This window comes from Physella acuta, unplaced genomic scaffold (genome assembly GCF_028476545.2).
Source record: "Physella acuta isolate Inbredline_101_S28 unplaced genomic scaffold, ASM2847654v3 ptg000284l, whole genome shotgun sequence".
In the NCBI taxonomy this organism is placed as follows: Eukaryota; Metazoa; Mollusca; class Gastropoda; family Physidae; genus Physella; species Physella acuta.
In genome coordinates, this window is record NW_026731803.1 from 122853 (window position 1) to 149619 (window position 26767).

At 48.0% G+C, this 26767-nt stretch overlaps 1 protein-coding gene across 1 annotated transcript in view; it reads right to left on the reverse strand.

The window, feature by feature from the left end:
• LOC131939600 (glutamate receptor ionotropic, kainate 2) overlaps positions 1-26767 on the reverse strand; it is a 213487-nt gene that overhangs the window by 50060 nt on the left and 136660 nt on the right. Inside the window, exon 9 of the mRNA XM_059298006.1 lies at positions 24471-24575. Coding sequence (XP_059153989.1) covers positions 24471-24575 — 105 coding nt within the window. The remainder of the gene's footprint in view (positions 1-24470; positions 24576-26767) is intronic.

The window sequence follows — 26767 nt, forward strand, 5'->3', positions numbered from 1 at the left end:
GAGACTGTACCTGGTAGTGTGTGGGATGTGTGAGACTGTACCTGGTAGTGTGTGAGATGTTTGAGACTGTACCTGGTAGTGTGTGAGATGTGTGAGACTGTACCTGGTAGTGTGTGAGATGTGTGAGACTGTACCTGGTAGTGTGTGGGATGTGTGAGACTGTACCTGGTAGTGTGTGGGATGTGTGAGACTGTACCTGGTAGTGTGTGAGATGTGTGAGATAGCACTAGGTAGTGTGTGAGATGTGTGAGACTGTACCTGGTAGTGTGTGAGATGTGTGAGACTGTACCTGGTAGTGTGTGGGATGTGTGAGACGGTACCTGGTAGTGTGTGGGATGTGTGAGATAGCACTAGGTAGTGTGTGGGATGTGTGAGACTGTACCTGGTAGTGTGTGAGATGTGTGAGACTGTACCTAGTAGTGTGTGAGATGTGTGAGATAGCACTAGGTAGTGTGTGGGATGTGTGAGACTGTACCTGGTAGTGTGTGGGATGTGTGAGATAGCACCAAGTAGTGTGTGAGATATGTGAGATAGCACTAGGTAGTGTGTGAGATGTGTGAGACTGTACCTGGTAGTGTGTGGGATGTGTGAGATAGCACCAGGTAGTGTGTGAGATGTGTGAGATAGCACTAGGTAGTGTGTGAGATGTGTGAGACTGTACCTGGTAGTGTGTGAGATGTGTGAGATAGCACTAGGTAGTGTGTGGGATGTGTGAGACTGTACCTGGTAGTGTGTGAGATGTGTGAGACTGTACCTGGTAGTGTGTGAGATGTGTGAGATAGCACTAGGTAGTGTGTGGGATGTGTGAGACTGTACCTGGTAGTGTGTGAGATGTGTGAGACTGTACCAGGTAGTGTGTGAGATGTGTGAGATAGCACCTGGTAGTGTGTGGGATGTGTGAGATAGCACCTGGTAGTGTGTGGGATGTGTGAGACTGTACCTGGTAGTGTGTGAGATGTGTGAGACTGTACCTGGTAGTGTGTGAGATGTGTGAGACTGTACCTGGTAGTGTGTGGGATGTGTGAGACTGTACCTGGTAGTGTGTGGGATGTGTGAGACTGTACCTGGTAGTGTGTGGGATGTGTAAGATAGCACTAGGTAGTGTGTGAGATGTGTGAGACTGTACCTGGTAGTGTGTGAGATGTGTGAGACTGTACCTGGTAGTGTGTGAGATGTGTGAGACTGTACCTGGTAGTGTGTGGGATGTGTGAGACTGTACCTGGTAGTGTGTGGGATGTGTGAGATAGCACCTGGTAGTGTGTGGGATGTGTGAGATAGCACCTGGTAGTGTGTGAGATGTGTGAGACTGTACCTGGTAGTGTGTGAGATGTGTGAGACTGTACCTGGTAGTGTGTGAGATGTGTGAGACTGTACCTGGTAGTGTGTGGGATGTGTGAGACTGTACCTGGTAGTGTGTGGGATGTGTGAGATAGCACCTGGTAGTGTGTGAGATGTGTGAGACTGTACCTGGTAGTGTGTGGGATGTGTGAGATAGCACCTGGTAGTGTGTGAGATGTGTGAGACTGTACCTGGTAGTGTGTGGGATGTGTGAGATAGCACCTGGTAGTGTGTGAGATGTGTGAGACTGTACCTGGTAGTGTGTGAGATGTGTGAGACTGTACCTGGTAGTGTGTGGGATGTGTGAGACTGTACCTGGTAGTGTGTGGGATGTGTGAGATAGCACCTGGTAGTGTGTGGGATGTGTGAGATAGCACCTGGTAGTGTGTGAGATGTGTGAGATAGCACCTGGTAGTGTGTGAGATGTGTGAGATAGCACCAGGTTGTATGTGAGATGTGTGAGATAGCACTAGGTAGTGTGTGGGATGTGTGAGACTGTACCTGGTAGTGTGTGAGATGTGTGAGACTGTACCTGGTAGTGTGTGAGATGTGTGAGACTGTACCTGGTAGTGTGTGGGATGTGTGAGATAGCACCTGGTAGTGTGTGAGATGTGTGAGACTGTACCTGGTAGTGTGTGGGATGTGTGAGATAGCACCTGGTAGTGTGTGAGATGTGTGAGATAGCACCTGGTAGTGTGTGAGATGTGTGAGATAGCACCTGGTAGTGTGTGAGATGTGTGAGATAGCACCAGGTAGTGTGTGGGATGTTTGAGATAGCACTAGGTAGTGTGTGAGATGTGTGAGATAGTACTAGGTAGTGTGTGAGATGTGTGAGACTGTACCTGGTAGTGTGTGAGATGTGTGAGATAGCACTAGGTAGTGTGTGAGATGTGTGAGATAGCACTAGGTAGTGTGTGGGATGTGTGAGATAGCACCAGGTAGTGTGTGAGATGTGTGAGATAGCACCTGGTAGTGTGTGAGATGTGTGAGACTGTACCTGGTAGTGTGTGGGATGTGTGAGATAGCACCTGGTAGTGTGTGAGATGTGTGAGATAGCACTAGGTAGTGTGTGAGATGTGTGAGATAGCACCTGGTAGTGTGTGAGATGTGTGAGATAGCACCTGGTAGTGTGTGAGATGTGTGAGACTGTACCTGGTAGTGTGTGGGATGTGTGAGATAGCACCTGGTAGTGTGTGGGATGTGTGAGATAGCACTAGGTAGTGTGTGGGATGTGTGAGATAGCACCTGGTAGTGTGTGAGATGTGTGAGATAGCACTAGGTAGTGTGTGAGATGTGTGAGATAGCACTAGGTAGTGTGTGGGATGTGTGAGATAGTACCTGGTAGTGTGTGAGATGTGTGAGACTGTACCTGGTAGTGTGTGAGATGTGTGAGATAGCACTAGGTAGTGTGTGAGATGTGTGAGACTGTACCTGGTAGTGTGTGAGATGTGTGAGACTGTACCTGGTAGTGTGTGGGATGTGTGAGATAGCACCTGGTAGTGTGTGGGATGTGTGAGATAGCACTAGGTAGTGTGTGGGATGTGTGAGATAGCACCTGGTAGTGTGTGAGATGTGTGAGATAGCACTAGGTAGTGTGTGAGATGTGTGAGACTGTACCTGGTAGTGTGTGAGATGTGTGAGACTGTACCTGGTAGTGTGTGGGATGTGTGAGATAGCACTAGGTAGTGTGTGGGATGTGTAAGACTGTACCTGGTAGTGTGTGAGATGTGTGAGACTGTACCTGGTAGTGTGTGGGATGTGTGAGATAGCACCTGGTAGTGTGTGAGATGTGTGAGACTGTACCTGGTAGTGTGTGAGATGTGTGAGACTGTACCTGGTAGTGTGTGAGATGTGTGAGACTGTACCTGGTAGTGTGTGGGATGTGTGAGACTGTACCTGGTAGTGTGTGAGATGTGTGAGACTGTACCTGGTAGTGTGTGAGATGTGTGAGACTGTACCTAGTAGTGTGTGGGATGTGTGAGACTGTACCTGGTAGTGTGTGGGATGTGTGAGACTGTACCTGGTAGTGTGTGAGATGTGTGAGACTGTACCTGGTAGTGTGTGAGATGTGTGAGATAGCACCTGGTAGTGTGTGAGATGTGTGAGATAGCACTAGGTAGTGTGTGAGATGTGTGAGATAGCACCTGGTAGTGTGTGAGATGTGTGAGATAGCACCTGGTAGTGTGTGGGATGTGTGAGATAGCACTAGGTAGTGTGTGAGATGTGTGAGATAGCACCTGGTAGTGTGTGAGATGTGTGAGATAGCACCTGGTAGTGTGTGGGATGTGTGAGACTGTACCTGGTAGTGTGTGGGATGTGTGAGATAGCACTAGGTAGTGTGTGAGATGTGTGAGACTGTACCTGGTAGTGTGTGAGATGTGTGAGACTGTACCTGGTAGTGTGTGAGATGTGTGAGACTGTACCTGGTAGTGTGTGGGATGTGTGAGACTGTACCTGGTAGTGTGTGGGATGTGTGAGACTGTACCTGGTAGTGTGTGGGATGTGTGAGACTGTACCTGGTAGTGTGTGGGATGTGTGAGACTGTACCTGGTAGTGTGTGGGATGTGTGAGATAGCACCTGGTAGTGTGTGAGATGTGTGAGATAGCACCTGGTAGTGTGTGAGATGTGTGAGATAGCACCTGGTAGTGTGTGAGATGTGTGAGATAGCACCAGGTAGTGTGTGGGATGTGTGAGATAGCACTAGGTAGTGTGTGAGATGTGTGAGATAGTACTAGGTAGTGTGTGAGATGTGTGAGACTGTACCTGGTAGTGTGTGAGATGTGTGAGATAGCACTAGGTAGTGTGTGAGATGTGTGAGATAGCACTAGGTAGTGTGTGGGATGTGTGAGATAGCACCAGGTAGTGTGTGAGATGTGTGAGATAGCACCTGGTAGTGTGTGAGATGTGTGAGACTGTACCTGGTAGTGTGTGGGATGTGTGAGATAGCACCTGGTAGTGTGTGAGATGTGTGAGATAGCACCTGGTAGTGTGTGGGATGTGTGAGATAGCACCAGGTAGTGTGTGAGATGTGTGAGATAGCACCTGGTAGTGTGTGAGATGTGTGAGATAGCACCTGGTAGTGTGTGAGATGTGTGAGACTGTACCTGGTAGTGTGTGGGATGTGTGAGATAGCACTAGGTAGTGTGTGAGATGTGTGAGATAGCACTAGGTAGTGTGTGGGATGTGTGAGATAGCACCTGGTAGTGTGTGAGATGTGTGAGATAGCACTAGGTAGTGTGTGAGATGTGTGAGATAGCACTAGGTAGTGTGTGGGATGTGTGAGATAGTACCTGGTAGTGTGTGAGATGTGTGAGACTGTACCTGGTAGTGTGTGAGATGTGTGAGATAGCACTAGGTAGTGTGTGAGATGTGTGATTCTGTACCTGGTAGTGTGTGAGATGTGTGAGACTGTACCTGGTAGTGTGTGGGATGTGTGAGATAGCACCTGGTAGTGTGTGGGATGTGTGATATAGCACTAGGTAGTGTGTGGGATGTGTGAGATAGCACCTGGTAGTGTGTGAGATGTGTGAGATAGCACTAGGTAGTGTGTGAGATGTGTGAGACTGTACCTGGTAGTGTGTGAGATGTGTGAGACTGTACCTGGTAGTGTGTGGGATGTGTGAGATAGCACTAGGTAGTGTGTGGGATGTGTGAGACTGTACCTGGTAGTGTGTGAGATGTGTGAGACTGTACCTGGTAGTGTGTGGGATGTGTGAGATAGCACCTGGTAGTGTGTGAGATGTGTGAGACTGTACCTGGTAGTGTGTGAGATGTGTGAGACTGTACCTGGTAGTGTGTGAGATGTGTGAGACTGTACCTGGTAGTGTGTGAGATGTGTGAGACTGTACCTGGTAGTGTGTGGGATGTGTGAGATAGCATTAGGTAGTGTGTGAGATGTGTGAGATAGCATTAGGTAGTGTGTGAGATGTGTGAGATAGCACCTGGTAGTGTGTGAGATGTGTGAGACTGTACCTGGTAGTGTGTGAGATGTGTGAGACTGTACCTGGTAGTGTGTGGGATGTGTGAGATAGCATTAGGTAGTGTGTGAGATGTGTGAGATAGCACTAGGTAGTGTGTGAGATGTGTGAGACTGTACCTGGTAGTGTGTGGGATGTGTGAGATAGCACCTGGTAGTGTGTGAGATGTGTGAGACTGTACCTGGTAGTGTGTGAGATGTGTGAGATAGCACTAGGTAGTGTGTGAGATGTGTGAGATAGCACCTGGTAGTGTGTGAGATGTGTGAGATAGCACCTGGTAGTGTGTGAGATGTGTGAGACTGTACCTGGTAGTGTGTGGGATGTGTGAGACTGTACCTGGTAGTGTGTGAGATGTGTGAGACTGCACCTGGTAGTGTGTGAGATGTGTGAGACTGCACCTGGTAGTGTGTGAGATGTGTGAGATAGCACTAGGTAGTGTGTGGGATGTGTGAGACTGTACCTGGTAGTGTGTGAGATGTGTGAGATAGCACTAGGTAGTGTGTGAGATGTGTGAGACTGTACCTGGTAGTGTGTGGGATGTGTGAGATAGCACTAGGTAGTGTGTGAGATGTGTGAGACTGTACCTGGTAGTGTGTGGGATGTGTGAGATAGCACTAGGTAGTGTGTGGGATGTGTGAGACTGTACCTGGTAGTGTGTGAGATGTGTGAGACTGTACCTGGTAGTGTGTGAGATGTGTGAGATAGCACCAGGTAGTGTGTGGGATGTGTGAGACTGTACCTGGTAGTGTGTGAGATGTGTGAGACTGTACCTGGTAGTGTGTGAGATGTGTGAGACTGTACCTAGTAGTGTGTGAGATGTGTGAGACTGTACCTGGTAGTGTGTGAGATGTGTGAGATAGCACCTGGTAGTGTGTGAGAAGTGTGAGATAGCACCTGGTAGTGTGTGAGATGTGTGAGATAGCACCTGGTAGTGTGTGAGATGTGTGAGATAGCACCTGGTAGTGTGTGAGATGTGTGAGATAGCACCTGGTAGTGTGTGGGATGTGTGAGATAGCACCAGGTAGTGTGTGGGATGTGTGAGATAGCACCTGGTAGTGTGTGAGATGTGTGAGACTGTACCTGGTAGTGTGTGGGATGTGTAAGATAGCACCTGGTAGTGTGTGGGATGTGTGAGATAGCACCTGGTAGTGTGTGAGATGTGTGAGACTGTACCTGGTAGTGTGTGAGATGTGTGAGACTGTACCTGGTAGTGTGTGAGATGTGTGAGATAGCACCTGGTAGTGTGTGAGATGTGTGAGACTGCACCTGGTAGTGTGTGGGATGTGTGAGATAGCACTAGGTAGTGTGTGAGATGTGTGAGATAGCACCTGGTAGTGTGTGGGATGTGTGAGATAGCACCTGGTAGTGTGTGGGATGTGTGAGATAGCACTAGGTAGTGTGTGAGATGTGTGAGATAGCACCTGGTAGTGTGTGGGATGTGTGAGATAGCACCTGGTAGTGTGTGAGATGTGTGAGATAGCACCTGGTAGTGTGTGGGATGTGTGAGACTGTACCTGGTAGTGTGTGAGATGTGTGAGATAGCACCAGGTAGTGTGTGAGATGTGTGAGATAGCACCTGGTAGTGTGTGAGATGTGTGAGATAGCACTAGGTAGTGTGTGAGATGTGTGAGATAGCACCTGGTAGTGTGTGGGATGTGTGAGACTGTACCTGGTAGTGTGTGAGATGTGTGAGACTGTACCTGGTAGTGTGTGAGATGTGTGAGATAGCACTAGGTAGTGTGTGAGATGTGTGAGATAGCACTAGGTAGTGTGTGAGATGTGTGAGATAGCACTAGGTAGTGTGTGAGATGTGTGAGATAGCACCTGGTAGTGTGTGAGATGTGTGAGATAGCACCTGGTAGTGTGTGAGATGTGTGAGATAGCACTAGGTAGTGTGTGAGATGTGTGAGATAGCACCTGGTAGTGTGTGGGATGTGTGAGATAGCACATGGTAGTGTGTGGGATGTGTGAGATAGTACCTGGTAGTGTGTGGGATGTGTGAGACTGTACCTGGTAGTGTGTGGGATGTGTGAGACTGTACCTGGTAGTGTGTGAGATGTGTGAGACTGTACCTAGTAGTGTGTGGGATGTGTGAGATAGCACTAGGTAGTGTGTGGGATGTGTGAGACTGTACCTGGTAGTGTGTGGGATGTGTGAGATAGCACCTGGTAGTGTGTGGGATGTGTGAGATAGCACTAGGTAGTGTGTGAGATGTGTGAGATAGCACCTGGTAGTGTGTGAGATGTGTGAGACTGTACCTGGTAGTGTGTGGGATGTGTGAGACTGTACCTGGTAGTGTGTGGGATGTGTGAGATAGCACCTGGTAGTGTGTGGGATGTGTGAGATAGCACTAGGTAGTGTGTGGGATGTGTGAGACTGTACCTGGTAGTGTGTGGGATGTGTGAGATAGCACCTGGTAGTGTGTGGGATGTGTGAGATAGCACTAGGTAGTGTGTGAGATGTGTGAGATAGCACCTGGTAGTGTGTGAGATGTGTGAGACTGTACCTGGTAGTGTGTGGGATGTGTGAGACTGTACCTGGTAGTGTGTGGGATGTGTGAGATAGCACTAGGTAGTGTGTGGGATGTGTGAGACTGTACCTGGTAGTGTGTGAGATGTGTGAGATAGCACTGGGTAGTGTGTGGGATGTGTGAGACTGTACCTGGTAGTGTGTGGGATGTGTGAGATAGCACCAGGTAGTGTGTGAGATGTGTGAGACTGTACCTGGTAGTGTGTGAGATGTGTGAGATAGCACTAGGTAGTGTGTGGGATGTGTGAGATAGCACTAGGTAGTGTGTGGGATGTGTGAGACTGTACCTGGTAGTGTGTGAGATGTGTGAGACTGTACCTGGTAGTGTGTGAGATGTGTGAGATAGCACCAGGTAGTGTGTGAGATGTGTGAGACTGTACCTGGTAGTGTGTGAGATGTGTGAGACTGTACCTGGTAGTGTGTGGGATGTGTGAGATAGCACTAGGTAGTGTGTGGGATGTGTGAGACTGTACCTGGTAGTGTGTGAGATGTGTGAGACTGTACCTGGTAGTGTGTGAGATGTGTGAGATAGCACCTGGTAGTGTGTGAGATGTGTGAGACTGCACCTGGTAGTGTGTGAGATGTGTGAGATAGCACTAGGTAGTGTGTGGGATGTGTGAGACTGTACCTGGTAGTGTGTGGGATGTGTGAGATAGCACCTGGTAGTGTGTGAGATGTGTGAGATAGCACCTGGTAGTGTGTGAGATGTGTGAGACTGTACCTGGTAGTGTGTGAGATGTGTGAGATAGCACTAGGTAGTGTGTGGGATGTGTGAGATAGCACTAGGTAGTGTGTGGGATGTGTGAGACTGTACCTGGTAGTGTGTGAGATGTGTGAGACTGTACCTGGTAGTGTGTGAGATGTGTGAGACTGTACCTGGTAGTGTGTGAGATGTGTGAGACTGTACCTGGTAGTGTGTGAGATGTGTGAGACTGTACCTGGTAGTGTGTGAGATGTGTGAGATAGCACCTGGTAGTGTGTGAGATGTGTGAGATAGCACCTGGTAGTGTGTGAGATGTGTGAGATAGCACCTGGTAGTGTGTGAGATGTGTGAGATAGCACTTGGTAGTGTGTGAGATGTGTGAGATAGCACCTGGTAGTGTGTGAGATGTGTGAGATAGCACCTGGTAGTGTGTGAGATGTGTGAGATAGCACTAGGTAGTGTGTGAGATGTGTGAGATAGCACCTGGTAGTGTGTGAGATGTGTGAGATAGCACTAGGTAGTGTGTGAGATGTGTGAGACTGTACCTGGTAGTGTGTGAGATGTGTGAGATAGCACCTGGTAGTGTGTGAGATGTGTGAGACTGTACCTGGTAGTGTGTGGGATGTGTGAGATAGCACTAGGTAGTGTGTGAGATGTGTGAGATAGCACTAGGTAGTGTGTGAGATGTGTGAGACTGTACCTGGTAGTGTGTGGGATGTGTGAGATAGCACTAGGTTGTGTGTGGGATGTGTGAGACTGTACCTGGTAGTGTGTGGGATGTGTGAGATAGCACTAGGTAGTGTGTGAGATGTGTGAGACTGTACCTGGTAGTGTGTGGGATGTGTGAGATAGCACCTGGTAGTGTGTGGGATGTGTGATATAGCACTAGGTAGTGTGTGGGATGTGTGAGATAGCACCTGGTAGTGTGTGAGATGTGTGAGATAGCACTAGGTAGTGTGTGAGATGTGTGAGACTGTACCTGGTAGTGTGTGAGATGTGTGAGACTGTACCTGGTAGTGTGTGGGATGTGTGAGATAGCACTAGGTAGTGTGTGGGATGTGTGAGACTGTACCTGGTAGTGTGTGAGATGTGTGAGACTGTACCTGGTAGTGTGTGGGATGTGTGAGATAGCACCTGGTAGTGTGTGAGATGTGTGAGACTGTACCTGGTAGTGTGTGAGATGTGTGAGACTGTACCTGGTAGTGTGTGAGATGTGTGAGACTGTACCTGGTAGTGTGTGAGATGTGTGAGACTGTACCTGGTAGTGTGTGGGATGTGTGAGATAGCATTAGGTAGTGTGTGAGATGTGTGAGATAGCATTAGGTAGTGTGTGAGATGTGTGAGATAGCACCTGGTAGTGTGTGAGATGTGTGAGACTGTACCTGGTAGTGTGTGAGATGTGTGAGACTGTACCTGGTAGTGTGTGGGATGTGTGAGATAGCATTAGGTAGTGTGTGAGATGTGTGAGATAGCACTAGGTAGTGTGTGAGATGTGTGAGACTGTACCTGGTAGTGTGTGGGATGTGTGAGATAGCACCTGGTAGTGTGTGAGATGTGTGAGACTGTACCTGGTAGTGTGTGAGATGTGTGAGATAGCACTAGGTAGTGTGTGAGATGTGTGAGATAGCACCTGGTAGTGTGTGAGATGTGTGAGATAGCACCTGGTAGTGTGTGAGATGTGTGAGACTGTACCTGGTAGTGTGTGGGATGTGTGAGACTGTACCTGGTAGTGTGTGAGATGTGTGAGACTGCACCTGGTAGTGTGTGAGATGTGTGAGACTGCACCTGGTAGTGTGTGAGATGTGTGAGATAGCACTAGGTAGTGTGTGGGATGTGTGAGACTGTACCTGGTAGTGTGTGAGATGTGTGAGATAGCACTAGGTAGTGTGTGAGATGTGTGAGACTGTACCTGGTAGTGTGTGGGATGTGTGAGATAGCACTAGGTAGTGTGTGAGATGTGTGAGACTGTACCTGGTAGTGTGTGGGATGTGTGAGATAGCACTAGGTAGTGTGTGGGATGTGTGAGACTGTACCTGGTAGTGTGTGAGATGTGTGAGACTGTACCTGGTAGTGTGTGAGATGTGTGAGATAGCACCAGGTAGTGTGTGGGATGTGTGAGACTGTACCTGGTAGTGTGTGAGATGTGTGAGACTGTACCTGGTAGTGTGTGAGATGTGTGAGACTGTACCTAGTAGTGTGTGAGATGTGTGAGACTGTACCTGGTAGTGTGTGAGATGTGTGAGATAGCACCTGGTAGTGTGTGAGAAGTGTGAGATAGCACCTGGTAGTGTGTGAGATGTGTGAGATAGCACCTGGTAGTGTGTGAGATGTGTGAGATAGCACCTGGTAGTGTGTGAGATGTGTGAGATAGCACCTGGTAGTGTGTGGGATGTGTGAGATAGCACCAGGTAGTGTGTGGGATGTGTGAGATAGCACCTGGTAGTGTGTGAGATGTGTGAGACTGTACCTGGTAGTGTGTGGGATGTGTAAGATAGCACCTGGTAGTGTGTGGGATGTGTGAGATAGCACCTGGTAGTGTGTGAGATGTGTGAGACTGTACCTGGTAGTGTGTGAGATGTGTGAGACTGTACCTGGTAGTGTGTGAGATGTGTGAGATAGCACCTGGTAGTGTGTGAGATGTGTGAGACTGCACCTGGTAGTGTGTGGGATGTGTGAGATAGCACTAGGTAGTGTGTGAGATGTGTGAGATAGCACCTGGTAGTGTGTGGGATGTGTGAGATAGCACCTGGTAGTGTGTGGGATGTGTGAGATAGCACTAGGTAGTGTGTGAGATGTGTGAGATAGCACCTGGTAGTGTGTGGGATGTGTGAGATAGCACCTGGTAGTGTGTGAGATGTGTGAGATAGCACCTGGTAGTGTGTGGGATGTGTGAGACTGTACCTGGTAGTGTGTGAGATGTGTGAGATAGCACCAGGTAGTGTGTGAGATGTGTGAGATAGCACCTGGTAGTGTGTGAGATGTGTGAGATAGCACTAGGTAGTGTGTGAGATGTGTGAGATAGCACCTGGTAGTGTGTGGGATGTGTGAGACTGTACCTGGTAGTGTGTGAGATGTGTGAGACTGTACCTGGTAGTGTGTGAGATGTGTGAGATAGCACTAGGTAGTGTGTGAGATGTGTGAGATAGCACTAGGTAGTGTGTGAGATGTGTGAGATAGCACTAGGTAGTGTGTGAGATGTGTGAGATAGCACCTGGTAGTGTGTGAGATGTGTGAGATAGCACCTGGTAGTGTGTGAGATGTGTGAGATAGCACTAGGTAGTGTGTGAGATGTGTGAGATAGCACCTGGTAGTGTGTGGGATGTGTGAGATAGCACCTGGTAGTGTGTGGGATGTGTGAGATAGTACCTGGTAGTGTGTGGGATGTGTGAGACTGTACCTGGTAGTGTGTGGGATGTGTGAGACTGTACCTGGTAGTGTGTGAGATGTGTGAGACTGTACCTAGTAGTGTGTGGGATGTGTGAGATAGCACTAGGTAGTGTGTGGGATGTGTGAGACTGTACCTGGTAGTGTGTGGGATGTGTGAGATAGCACCTGGTAGTGTGTGGGATGTGTGAGATAGCACTAGGTAGTGTGTGAGATGTGTGAGATAGCACCTGGTAGTGTGTGAGATGTGTGAGACTGTACCTGGTAGTGTGTGGGATGTGTGAGACTGTACCTGGTAGTGTGTGGGATGTGTGAGATAGCACCTGGTAGTGTGTGGGATGTGTGAGATAGCACTAGGTAGTGTGTGGGATGTGTGAGACTGTACCTGGTAGTGTGTGGGATGTGTGAGATAGCACCTGGTAGTGTGTGGGATGTGTGAGATAGCACTAGGTAGTGTGTGAGATGTGTGAGATAGCACCTGGTAGTGTGTGAGATGTGTGAGACTGTACCTGGTAGTGTGTGGGATGTGTGAGACTGTACCTGGTAGTGTGTGGGATGTGTGAGATAGCACTAGGTAGTGTGTGGGATGTGTGAGACTGTACCTGGTAGTGTGTGAGATGTGTGAGATAGCACTGGGTAGTGTGTGGGATGTGTGAGACTGTACCTGGTAGTGTGTGGGATGTGTGAGATAGCACCAGGTAGTGTGTGAGATGTGTGAGACTGTACCTGGTAGTGTGTGAGATGTGTGAGATAGCACTAGGTAGTGTGTGGGATGTGTGAGATAGCACTAGGTAGTGTGTGGGATGTGTGAGACTGTACCTGGTAGTGTGTGAGATGTGTGAGACTGTACCTGGTAGTGTGTGAGATGTGTGAGATAGCACCAGGTAGTGTGTGAGATGTGTGAGACTGTACCTGGTAGTGTGTGAGATGTGTGAGACTGTACCTGGTAGTGTGTGGGATGTGTGAGATAGCACTAGGTAGTGTGTGGGATGTGTGAGACTGTACCTGGTAGTGTGTGAGATGTGTGAGACTGTACCTGGTAGTGTGTGAGATGTGTGAGATAGCACCTGGTAGTGTGTGAGATGTGTGAGACTGCACCTGGTAGTGTGTGAGATGTGTGAGATAGCACTAGGTAGTGTGTGGGATGTGTGAGACTGTACCTGGTAGTGTGTGGGATGTGTGAGATAGCACCTGGTAGTGTGTGAGATGTGTGAGATAGCACCTGGTAGTGTGTGAGATGTGTGAGACTGTACCTGGTAGTGTGTGAGATGTGTAAGATAGCACTAGGTAGTGTGTGGGATGTGTGAGATAGCACTAGGTAGTGTGTGGGATGTGTGAGACTGTACCTGGTAGTGTGTGAGATGTGTGAGACTGTACCTGGTAGTGTGTGAGATGTGTGAGACTGTACCTGGTAGTGTGTGAGATGTGTGAGACTGTACCTGGTAGTGTGTGAGATGTGTGAGACTGTACCTGGTAGTGTGTGAGATGTGTGAGATAGCACCTGGTAGTGTGTGAGATGTGTGAGATAGCACCTGGTAGTGTGTGAGATGTGTGAGATAGCACCTGGTAGTGTGTGAGATGTGTGAGATAGCACTTGGTAGTGTGTGAGATGTGTGAGATAGCACCTGGTAGTGTGTGAGATGTGTGAGATAGCACCTGGTAGTGTGTGAGATGTGTGAGATAGCACTAGGTAGTGTGTGAGATGTGTGAGATAGCACCTGGTAGTGTGTGAGATGTGTGAGATAGCACCTGGTAGTGTGTGAGATGTGTGAGACTGTACCTGGTAGTGTGTGGGATGTGTGAGACTGCACCTGGTAGTGTGTGAGATGTGTGAGATAGCACTAGGTAGTGTGTGAGATGTGTGAGACTGTACCTGGTAGTGTGTGAGATGTGTGAGATAGCACCTGGTAGTGTGTGAGATGTGTGAGACTGTACCTGGTAGTGTGTGGGATGTGTGAGATAGCACTAGGTAGTGTGTGAGATGTGTGAGATAGCACTAGGTAGTGTGTGAGATGTGTGAGACTGTACCTGGTAGTGTGTGGGATGTGTGAGATAGCACTAGGTTGTGTGTGGGATGTGTGAGACTGTACCTGGTAGTGTGTGGGATGTGTGAGATAGCACTAGGTAGTGTGTGAGATGTGTGAGACTGTACCTGGTAGTGTGTGGGATGTGTGAGATAGCACTAGGTTGTGTGTGGGATGTGTGAGACTGTACCTGGTAGTGTGTGAGATGTGTGAGATAGCACTAGGTAGTGTGTGAGATGTGTGAGACTGTACCTGGTAGTGTGTGAGATGTGTGAGACTGTACCTGGTAGTGTGTGAGATGTGTGAGACTGTACCTGGTAGTGTGTGAGATGTGTGAGACTGTACCTGGTAGTGTGTGGGATGTGTGAGACTGTACCTGGTAGTGTGTGAGATGTTTGAGACTGTACCTGGTAGTGTGTGAGATGTGTGAGACTGTACCTGGTAGTGTGTGAGATGTGTGAGACTGTACCTGGTAGTGTGTGGGATGTGTGAGACTGTACCTGGTAGTGTGTGGGATGTGTGAGACTGTACCTGGTAGTGTGTGAGATGTGTGAGATAGCACTAGGTAGTGTGTGAGATGTGTGAGACTGTACCTGGTAGTGTGTGAGATGTGTGAGACTGTACCTGGTAGTGTGTGGGATGTGTGAGACGGTACCTGGTAGTGTGTGGGATGTGTGAGATAGCACTAGGTAGTGTGTGGGATGTGTGAGACTGTACCTGGTAGTGTGTGAGATGTGTGAGACTGTACCTAGTAGTGTGTGAGATGTGTGAGATAGCACTAGGTAGTGTGTGGGATGTGTGAGACTGTACCTGGTAGTGTGTGGGATGTGTGAGATAGCACCAAGTAGTGTGTGAGATATGTGAGATAGCACTAGGTAGTGTGTGAGATGTGTGAGACTGTACCTGGTAGTGTGTGGGATGTGTGAGATAGCACCAGGTAGTGTGTGAGATGTGTGAGATAGCACTAGGTAGTGTGTGAGATGTGTGAGACTGTACCTGGTAGTGTGTGAGATGTGTGAGATAGCACTAGGTAGTGTGTGGGATGTGTGAGACTGTACCTGGTAGTGTGTGAGATGTGTGAGACTGTACCTGGTAGTGTGTGAGATGTGTGAGATAGCACTAGGTAGTGTGTGGGATGTGTGAGACTGTACCTGGTAGTGTGTGAGATGTGTGAGACTGTACCAGGTAGTGTGTGAGATGTGTGAGATAGCACCTGGTAGTGTGTGGGATGTGTGAGATAGCACCTGGTAGTGTGTGGGATGTGTGAGACTGTACCTGGTAGTGTGTGAGATGTGTGAGACTGTACCTGGTAGTGTGTGAGATGTGTGAGACTGTACCTGGTAGTGTGTGGGATGTGTGAGACTGTACCTGGTAGTGTGTGGGATGTGTGAGACTGTACCTGGTAGTGTGTGGGATGTGTAAGATAGCACTAGGTAGTGTGTGAGATGTGTGAGACTGTACCTGGTAGTGTGTGAGATGTGTGAGACTGTACCTGGTAGTGTGTGAGATGTGTGAGACTGTACCTGGTAGTGTGTGGGATGTGTGAGACTGTACCTGGTAGTGTGTGGGATGTGTGAGATAGCACCTGGTAGTGTGTGGGATGTGTGAGATAGCACCTGGTAGTGTGTGAGATGTGTGAGACTGTACCTGGTAGTGTGTGAGATGTGTGAGACTGTACCTGGTAGTGTGTGAGATGTGTGAGACTGTACCTGGTAGTGTGTGGGATGTGTGAGACTGTACCTGGTAGTGTGTGGGATGTGTGAGATAGCACCTGGTAGTGTGTGAGATGTGTGAGACTGTACCTGGTAGTGTGTGGGATGTGTGAGATAGCACCTGGTAGTGTGTGAGATGTGTGAGACTGTACCTGGTAGTGTGTGGGATGTGTGAGATAGCACCTGGTAGTGTGTGAGATGTGTGAGACTGTACCTGGTAGTGTGTGAGATGTGTGAGACTGTACCTGGTAGTGTGTGGGATGTGTGAGACTGTACCTGGTAGTGTGTGGGATGTGTGAGATAGCACCTGGTAGTGTGTGGGATGTGTGAGATAGCACCTGGTAGTGTGTGAGATGTGTGAGATAGCACCTGGTAGTGTGTGAGATGTGTGAGATAGCACCAGGTTGTATGTGAGATGTGTGAGATAGCACTAGGTAGTGTGTGGGATGTGTGAGACTGTACCTGGTAGTGTGTGAGATGTGTGAGACTGTACCTGGTAGTGTGTGAGATGTGTGAGACTGTACCTGGTAGTGTGTGGGATGTGTGAGATAGCACCTGGTAGTGTGTGAGATGTGTGAGACTGTACCTGGTAGTGTGTGGGATGTGTGAGATAGCACCTGGTAGTGTGTGAGATGTGTGAGATAGCACCTGGTAGTGTGTGAGATGTGTGAGATAGCACCTGGTAGTGTGTGAGATGTGTGAGATAGCACCAGGTAGTGTGTGGGATGTTTGAGATAGCACTAGGTAGTGTGTGAGATGTGTGAGATAGTACTAGGTAGTGTGTGAGATGTGTGAGACTGTACCTGGTAGTGTGTGAGATGTGTGAGATAGCACTAGGTAGTGTGTGAGATGTGTGAGATAGCACTAGGTAGTGTGTGGGATGTGTGAGATAGCACCAGGTAGTGTGTGAGATGTGTGAGATAGCACCTGGTAGTGTGTGAGATGTGTGAGACTGTACCTGGTAGTGTGTGGGATGTGTGAGATAGCACCTGGTAGTGTGTGAGATGTGTGAGATAGCACTAGGTAGTGTGTGAGATGTGTGAGATAGCACCTGGTAGTGTGTGAGATGTGTGAGATAGCACCTGGTAGTGTGTGAGATGTGTGAGACTGTACCTGGTAGTGTGTGGGATGTGTGAGATAGCACCTGGTAGTGTGTGGGATGTGTGAGATAGCACTAGGTAGTGTGTGGGATGTGTGAGATAGCACCTGGTAGTGTGTGAGATGTGTGAGATAGCACTAGGTAGTGTGTGAGATGTGTGAGATAGCACTAGGTAGTGTGTGGGATGTGTGAGATAGTACCTGGTAGTGTGTGAGATGTGTGAGACTGTACCTGGTAGTGTGTGAGATGTGTGAGATAGCACTAGGTAGTGTGTGAGATGTGTGAGACTGTACCTGGTAGTGTGTGAGATGTGTGAGACTGTACCTGGTAGTGTGTGGGATGTGTGAGATAGCACCTGGTAGTGTGTGGGATGTGTGAGATAGCACTAGGTAGTGTGTGGGATGTGTGAGATAGCACCTGGTAGTGTGTGAGATGTGTGAGATAGCACTAGGTAGTGTGTGAGATGTGTGAGACTGTACCTGGTAGTGTGTGAGATGTGTGAGACTGTACCTGGTAGTGTGTGGGATGTGTGAGATAGCACTAGGTAGTGTGTGGGATGTGTAAGACTGTACCTGGTAGTGTGTGAGATGTGTGAGACTGTACCTGGTAGTGTGTGGGATGTGTGAGATAGCACCTGGTAGTGTGTGAGATGTGTGAGACTGTACCTGGTAGTGTGTGAGATGTGTGAGACTGTACCTGGTAGTGTGTGAGATGTGTGAGACTGTACCTGGTAGTGTGTGGGATGTGTGAGACTGTACCTGGTAGTGTGTGAGATGTGTGAGACTGTACCTGGTAGTGTGTGAGATGTGTGAGACTGTACCTAGTAGTGTGTGGGATGTGTGAGACTGTACCTGGTAGTGTGTGGGATGTGTGAGACTGTACCTGGTAGTGTGTGAGATGTGTGAGACTGTACCTGGTAGTGTGTGAGATGTGTGAGATAGCACCTGGTAGTGTGTGAGATGTGTGAGATAGCACTAGGTAGTGTGTGAGATGTGTGAGATAGCACCTGGTAGTGTGTGAGATGTGTGAGATAGCACCTGGTAGTGTGTGGGATGTGTGAGATAGCACTAGGTAGTGTGTGAGATGTGTGAGATAGCACCTGGTAGTGTGTGAGATGTGTGAGATAGCACCTGGTAGTGTGTGGGATGTGTGAGACTGTACCTGGTAGTGTGTGGGATGTGTGAGATAGCACTAGGTAGTGTGTGAGATGTGTGAGACTGTACCTGGTAGTGTGTGAGATGTGTGAGACTGTACCTGGTAGTGTGTGAGATGTGTGAGACTGTACCTGGTAGTGTGTGGGATGTGTGAGACTGTACCTGGTAGTGTGTGGGATGTGTGAGACTGTACCTGGTAGTGTGTGGGATGTGTGAGACTGTACCTGGTAGTGTGTGGGATGTGTGAGACTGTACCTGGTAGTGTGTGGGATGTGTGAGATAGCACCTGGTAGTGTGTGAGATGTGTGAGATAGCACCTGGTAGTGTGTGAGATGTGTGAGATAGCACCTGGTAGTGTGTGAGATGTGTGAGATAGCACCAGGTAGTGTGTGGGATGTGTGAGATAGCACTAGGTAGTGTGTGAGATGTGTGAGATAGTACTAGGTAGTGTGTGAGATGTGTGAGACTGTACCTGGTAGTGTGTGAGATGTGTGAGATAGCACTAGGTAGTGTGTGAGATGTGTGAGATAGCACTAGGTAGTGTGTGGGATGTGTGAGATAGCACCAGGTAGTGTGTGAGATGTGTGAGATAGCACCTGGTAGTGTGTGAGATGTGTGAGACTGTACCTGGTAGTGTGTGGGATGTGTGAGATAGCACCTGGTAGTGTGTGAGATGTGTGAGATAGCACCTGGTAGTGTGTGGGATGTGTGAGATAGCACCAGGTAGTGTGTGAGATGTGTGAGATAGCACCTGGTAGTGTGTGAGATGTGTGAGATAGCACCTGGTAGTGTGTGAGATGTGTGAGACTGTACCTGGTAGTGTGTGGGATGTGTGAGATAGCACTAGGTAGTGTGTGAGATGTGTGAGATAGCACTAGGTAGTGTGTGGGATGTGTGAGATAGCACCTGGTAGTGTGTGAGATGTGTGAGATAGCACTAGGTAGTGTGTGAGATGTGTGAGATAGCACTAGGTAGTGTGTGGGATGTGTGAGATAGTACCTGGTAGTGTGTGAGATGTGTGAGACTGTACCTGGTAGTGTGTGAGATGTGTGAGATAGCACTAGGTAGTGTGTGAGATGTGTGATTCTGTACCTGGTAGTGTGTGAGATGTGTGAGACTGTACCTGGTAGTGTGTGGGATGTGTGAGATAGCACCTGGTAGTGTGTGGGATGTGTGATATAGCACTAGGTAGTGTGTGGGATGTGTGAGATAGCACCTGGTAGTGTGTGAGATGTGTGAGATAGCACTAGGTAGTGTGTGAGATGTGTGAGACTGTACCTGGTAGTGTGTGAGATGTGTGAGACTGTACCTGGTAGTGTGTGGGATGTGTGAGATAGCACTAGGTAGTGTGTGGGATGTGTGAGACTGTACCTGGTAGTGTGTGAGATGTGTGAGACTGTACCTGGTAGTGTGTGGGATGTGTGAGATAGCACCTGGTAGTGTGTGAGATGTGTGAGACTGTACCTGGTAGTGTGTGAGATGTGTGAGACTGTACCTGGTAGTGTGTGAGATGTGTGAGACTGTACCTGGTAGTGTGTGAGATGTGTGAGACTGTACCTGGTAGTGTGTGGGATGTGTGAGATAGCATTAGGTAGTGTGTGAGATGTGTGAGATAGCATTAGGTAGTGTGTGAGATGTGTGAGATAGCACCTGGTAGTGTGTGAGATGTGTGAGACTGTACCTGGTAGTGTGTGAGATGTGTGAGACTGTACCTGGTAGTGTGTGGGATGTGTGAGATAGCATTAGGTAGTGTGTGAGATGTGTGAGATAGCACTAGGTAGTGTGTGAGATGTGTGAGACTGTACCTGGTAGTGTGTGGGATGTGTGAGATAGCACCTGGTAGTGTGTGAGATGTGTGAGACTGTACCTGGTAGTGTGTGAGATGTGTGAGATAGCACTAGGTAGTGTGTGAGATGTGTGAGATAGCACCTGGTAGTGTGTGAGATGTGTGAGATAGCACCTGGTAGTGTGTGAGATGTGTGAGACTGTACCTGGTAGTGTGTGGGATGTGTGAGACTGTACCTGGTAGTGTGTGAGATGTGTGAGACTGCACCTGGTAGTGTGTGAGATGTGTGAGACTGCACCTGGTAGTGTGTGAGATGTGTGAGATAGAACTAGGTAGTGTGTGGGATGTGTGAGACTGTACCTGGTAGTGTGTGAGATGTGTGAGATAGCACTAGGTAGTGTGTGAGATGTGTGAGACTGTACCTGGTAGTGTGTGGGATGTGTGAGATAGCACTAGGTAGTGTGTGAGATGTGTGAGACTGTACCTGGTAGTGTGTGGGATGTGTGAGATAGCACTAGGTAGTGTGTGGGATGTGTGAGACTGTACCTGGTAGTGTGTGAGATGTGTGAGACTGTACCTGGTAGTGTGTGAGATGTGTGAGATAGCACCAGGTAGTGTGTGGGATGTGTGAGACTGTACCTGGTAGTGTGTGAGATGTGTTAGACTGTACCTGGTAGTGTGTGAGATGTGTGAGACTGTACCTAGTAGTGTGTGAGATGTGTGAGACTGTACCTGGTAGTGTGTGAGATGTGTGAGATAGCACCTGGTAGTGTGTGAGAAGTGTGAGATAGCACCTGGTAGTGTGTGAGATGTGTGAGATAGCACCTGGTAGTGTGTGAGATGTGTGAGATAGCACCTGGTAGTGTGTGAGATGTGTGAGATAGCACCTGGTAGTGTGTGGGATGTGTGAGATAGCACCAGGTAGTGTGTGGGATGTGTGAGATAGCACCTGGTAGTGTGTGAGATGTGTGAGACTGTACCTGGTAGTGTGTGGGATGTGTAAGATAGCACCTGGTAGTGTGTGGGATGTGTGAGATAGCACCTGGTAGTGTGTGAGATGTGTGAGACTGTACCTGGTAGTGTGTGAGATGTGTGAGATAGCACCTGGTAGTGTGTGAGATGTGTGAGATAGCACTAGGTAGTGTGTGAGATGTGTGAGATAGCACCTGGTAGTGTGTGAGATGTGTGAGATAGCACTAGGTAGTGTGTGAGATGTGTGAGACTGTACCTGGTAGTGTGTGAGATGTGTGAGATAGCACCTGGTAGTGTGTGAGATGTGTGAGATAGCACTAGGTAGTGTGTGAGATGTGTGAGACTGTACCTGGTAGTGTGTGAGATGTGTGAGACTGTACCTGGTAGTGTGTGAGATGTGTGAGATAGCACCTGGTAGTGTGTGAGATGTGTGAGACTGCACCTGGTAGTGTGTGGGATGTGTGAGATAGCACTAGGTAGTGTGTGAGATGTGTGAGATAGCACCTGGTAGTGTGTGGGATGTGTGAGATAGCACCTGGTAGTGTGTGGGATGTGTGAGATAGCACTAGGTAGTGTGTGAGATGTGTGAGATAGCACCTGGTAGTGTGTGGGATGTGTGAGATAGCACCTGGTAGTGTGTGAGATGTGTGAGATAGCACCTGGTAGTGTGTGGGATGTGTGAGACTGTACCTGGTAGTGTGTGAGATGTGTGAGATAGCACCAGGTAGTGTGTGAGATGTGTGAGATAGCACCTGGTAGTGTGTGAGATGTGTGAGATAGCACTAGGTAGTGTGTGAGATGTGTGAGATAGCACCTGGTAGTGTGTGGGATGTGTGAGACTGTACCTGGTAGTGTGTGAGATGTGTGAGACTGTACCTGGTAGTGTGTGAGATGTGTGAGATAGCACTAGGTAGTGTGTGAGATGTGTGAGATAGCACTAGGTAGTGTGTGAGATGTGTGAGATAGCACTAGGTAGTGTGTGAGATGTGTGAGATAGCACCTGGTAGTGTGTGAGATGTGTGAGATAGCACCTGGTAGTGTGTGAGATGTGTGAGATAGCACTAGGTAGTGTGTGAGATGTGTGAGATAGCACCTGGTAGTGTGTGGGATGTGTGAGATAGCACCTGGTAGTGTGTGGGATGTGTGAGATAGTACCTGGTAGTGTGTGGGATGTGTGAGACTGTACCTGGTAGTGTGTGGGATGTGTGAGACTGTACCTGGTAGTGTGTGAGATGTGTGAGACTGTACCTAGTAGTGTGTGGGATGTGTGAGATAGCACTAGGTAGTGTGTGGGATGTGTGAGACTGTACCTGGTAGTGTGTGGGATGTGTGAGATAGCACCTGGTAGTGTGTGGGATGTGTGAGATAGCACTAGGTAGTGTGTGAGATGTGTGAGATAGCACCTGGTAGTGTGTGAGATGTGTGAGACTGTACCTGGTAGTGTGTGGGATGTGTGAGACTGTACCTGGTAGTGTGTGGGATGTGTGAGATAGCACCTGGTAGTGTGTGGGATGTGTGAGATAGCACTAGGTAGTGTGTGGGATGTGTGAGACTGTACCTGGTAGTGTGTGGGATGTGTGAGATAGCACCTGGTAGTGTGTGGGATGTGTGAGATAGCACTAGGTAGTGTGTGAGATGTGTGAGATAGCACCTGGTAGTGTGTGAGATGTGTGAGACTGTACCTGGTAGTGTGTGGGATGTGTGAGACTGTACCTGGTAGTGTGTGGGATGTGTGAGATAGCACTAGGTAGTGTGTGGGATGTGTGAGACTGTACCTAGTAGTGTGTGGGATGTGTGAGATAGCACTAGGTAGTGTGTGGGATGTGTGAGATAGCACCTGGTAGTGTGTGGGATGTGTGAGATAGCACTAGGTAGTGTGTGGGATGTGTGAGATAGCACCAGGTAGTGTGTGAGATGTGTGAGACTGTACCTGGTAGTGTGTGGGATGTGTGAGATAGCACCTGGTAGTGTGTGAGATGTGTGAGATAGCACCTGGTAGTGTGTGAGATGTGTGAGACTGTACCTGGTAGTGTGTGGGATGTGTGAGACTGTACCTGGTAGTGTGTGGGATGTGTGAGATAGCACTAGGTAGTGTGTGAGATGTGTGAGATAGCACCAGGTAGTGTGTGAGATGTGTGAGATAGCACCAGGTAGTGTGTGGGATGTGTGAGATAGCACCAGGTAGTGTGTGGGATGTGTGAGATAGCACCAGGTTGTATGTGAGATGTGTGAGACTGTACCTAGTAGTGTGTACGATAGCACCAGATTGTGTGTGAATCAAACAGACAGTCCAGAACGAACAATGTTACATCCAATTCGCTGAACATTTCCTGCAGGCGAACACAGGTGAACACAGGTACACACATGTAAACCAAGTTCTAGCACTCATTCTTGTAATGAACATATTTCTGGTTATAATGGTAAGCTGAGCTGAGTGAATAATGAATGTAGTTAAAAAACTTTCTCCAGGGGATCTCAGATTGTATCCATCAGTGGGCGGGGCAGGATCTGGCCAGGTATCCTTTACCCAGAGTACCTCCTAGAAGCTATTGAAGCGGGTGCCTTGTTGCACGACTTCATACAAAGGGTGTGGTGGCAGGACTGATATTTGTCTCGATTGACGTAAAAATGTTATGATTTCAATATTTTAAGTGTAGTCCCGACCGCTAACTTCATCTCATTTATATCAATCTAAGGTCTGCTATAAGGTCTTCTGTTAGGTCTTCTTTTAGGTCTTTTGTAAGATATACTTTAAGGTATGTTGCAATGTTTCCTGTAAGGTCTTTTGTAAGGTCTACTGTAAGGTCTGCTTTCTCAAATGCTGATATAAAACCTAAATAATCCAATACGATCAAAGGTACCCCAGTCACATAACCATTTACCCCGATCACATGACTTACCCCAATCACATGACTTACCCCAATCACATGACTTACCCCAATCACATGACTTACCCCAGTCACATGACCATTTACCCCAATCACATGACTTACCCCAATCACATGACTAACCCCAATCGCATGACTTACCCCAGTCACATGACCACACTTACCCCAGTCACATGACTTACCCCAGTCACATGACTTACCCTAGTCACATGACCACACTTACCCCAGTCACATTACTTACCCTAGTCACATGACCACACTTACACCCGGCCACATGACTTACCCTAGTCACATGACCACACTTACCCCAGTCACATGACTTACCCCAGTCACATGACTTACCCTAGTCACATGACCACACTTACCCCAGTCACATGACTTACCCCAGTCACATGACTTACCCTAGTCACATGACCACACTTACCCCAGTCACATGACTTACCCTAGTCACATGACCACACTTACACCAGTCACATGACTTACCCAAGTCACATGACTTACCCTAGTCACATGACCACACTTACCCCAGTCACATGACTTACCCCAGTCACATGACTTACCCTAGTCACATAACCACACTTACCCCAGTCACATGACCACACTTACCCCAGTCACATGACTTACCTCAGTCACATGACCACACTTACCCCAGTCACATGACTTAGCCCAGTCACATGACCACACTTACCCCAGTCACATGACTTACCCCAGTCACATGACCACACTTACCCCAGTCACATGACTTAGCCCAGTCACATGACCACACTTACCCCAGTCACATGACTTAGCCCAGTCACATGACCACACTTACCCCAGTCATATGACTTACCCCAGTCACATGACCACACTTACCCCACTCACATGACCAGACTACCCCACTTATTAGCCTTGACCTTGGCTTACCTTGAGTGAGGTAACAACAAGCGTCTTGTTGCCGAATGGATTCCCCAGCATGAAGTGCTCATGTGACGTCACGTTGATACCAGACGACAGCCTCCATTCCCCACCCTGCCGAGACAACATCCTACATCAGACACAAGAAACACCAACCTACAACATCCTACATCAGAAACACCAACCTACAACATCCTACATCAGAAACACCAACCTACAACATCCTACATCAGACACAAGAAACACCAACCTACAACATCCTACATCAGACACACCAACCTACAACATCCTACATCAGACACAAGAAACACCAACCTACAACATCCTACATCAGACACAAGAGACACCAACCTACAACATCCTACATCAGACACAAGAGACACCAACCTACAACATCCTACATCAGACACACCAACCTACAACATCCTACATCAGACACAAGAGACACCAACCTACAACATCCTACATCAGACACAAGAAACACCAACCTACAACATCCTACATCAGACACAAGAAACACCAACCTACAACATCCTACATCAGACACAAGAGACACCAACCTACAACATCCTACATCAGACACAAGAAACACCAACCTACAACATCCTACATCAGACACAAGAAACACCAACCTACAACATCCTACATCAGACACAAGAGACACCAACCTACAACATCCTACATCAGACACACCAACCTACAACATCCTACATCAGACACAAGAGACACCAACCTACAACATCCTACATCAGACACAAGAAACACCAACCTACAACATCCTACATCAGACACAAGAAACACCAACCTACAACATCCTACATCAGAAACACCAACCTACAACATCCTACATCAGAAACACCAACCTACAACATCCTACATCAGACACAAGAAACACCAACCTACAACATCCTACATCAGACACAAGAAACACTAACCTACAACATCCTACATCAGACACAAGAAACACCAACCTACAACATCCTACATCAGACACAAGAAACACCAACCTACAACATCCTACATCAGACACAAGAAACACCAACCTACAACATCCTACATCAGACACAAGAAACACCAACCTACAACATCCTACATCAGACACAAGAGACACCAACCTACAACATCCTACATCAGACACAAGAGACACCAACCTACAACATCCTACATCAGACACACCAACCTACAACATCCTACATCAGACACAAGAGACACCAACCTACAACATCCTACATCAGACACAAGAAACACCAACCTACAACATCCTACATCAGACACAAGAAACACCAACCTACAACATCCTACATCAGACACAAGAGACACCAACCTACAACATCCTACATCAGACACAAGAAACACCAACCTACAACATCCTACATCAGACACAAGAAACACCAACCTACAACATCCTACATCAGACACAAGAGACACCAACCTACAACATCCTACATCAGACACACCAACCTACAACATCCTACATCAGACACAAGAGACACCAACCTACAACATCCTACATCAGACACAAGAAACACCAACCTACAACATCCTACATCAGACACAAGAAACACCAACCTACAACATCCTACATCAGAAACACCAACCTACAACATCCTACATCAGAAACACCAACCTACAACATCCTACATCAGACACAAGAAACACCAACCTACAACATCCTACATCAGACACAAGAAACACTAACCTACAACATCCTACATCAGACACAAGAAACACCAACCTACAACATCCTACATCAGACACAAGAAACACCAACCTACAACATCCTACATCAGACACAAGAAACACCAACCTACAACATCCTACATCAGACACAAGAAACACCAACCTACAACATCCTACATCAGACACAAGAAACACCAACCTACAACATCCTACATCAGACACAAGAAACACCAACCTACAACATCCTACATCAGACACAAGAAACACCAACCTACAACATCCTACATCAGACACAAGAAACACCAACCTACAACATCCTACATCAGACACAAGAAACACCAACCTACAACATCCTACATCAGACACAACTTTAGAAACACCAACCTACAACATCCTCCATCAGACACAAGAAACACCAACCTACAACATCCTACATCAGACACAACTTTAGAAACACCAACCTACAACATCCTACATCAGACACAAGAATCACCAACCTACAACATCCTACATCAGACACAACTTAAGAAACACCAACCTACAACATCCTACATCAGACACAAGAAACACCAACCTACAACATCCTACATCAGACACAAGAAACACCAACCTACAACATCCTACAT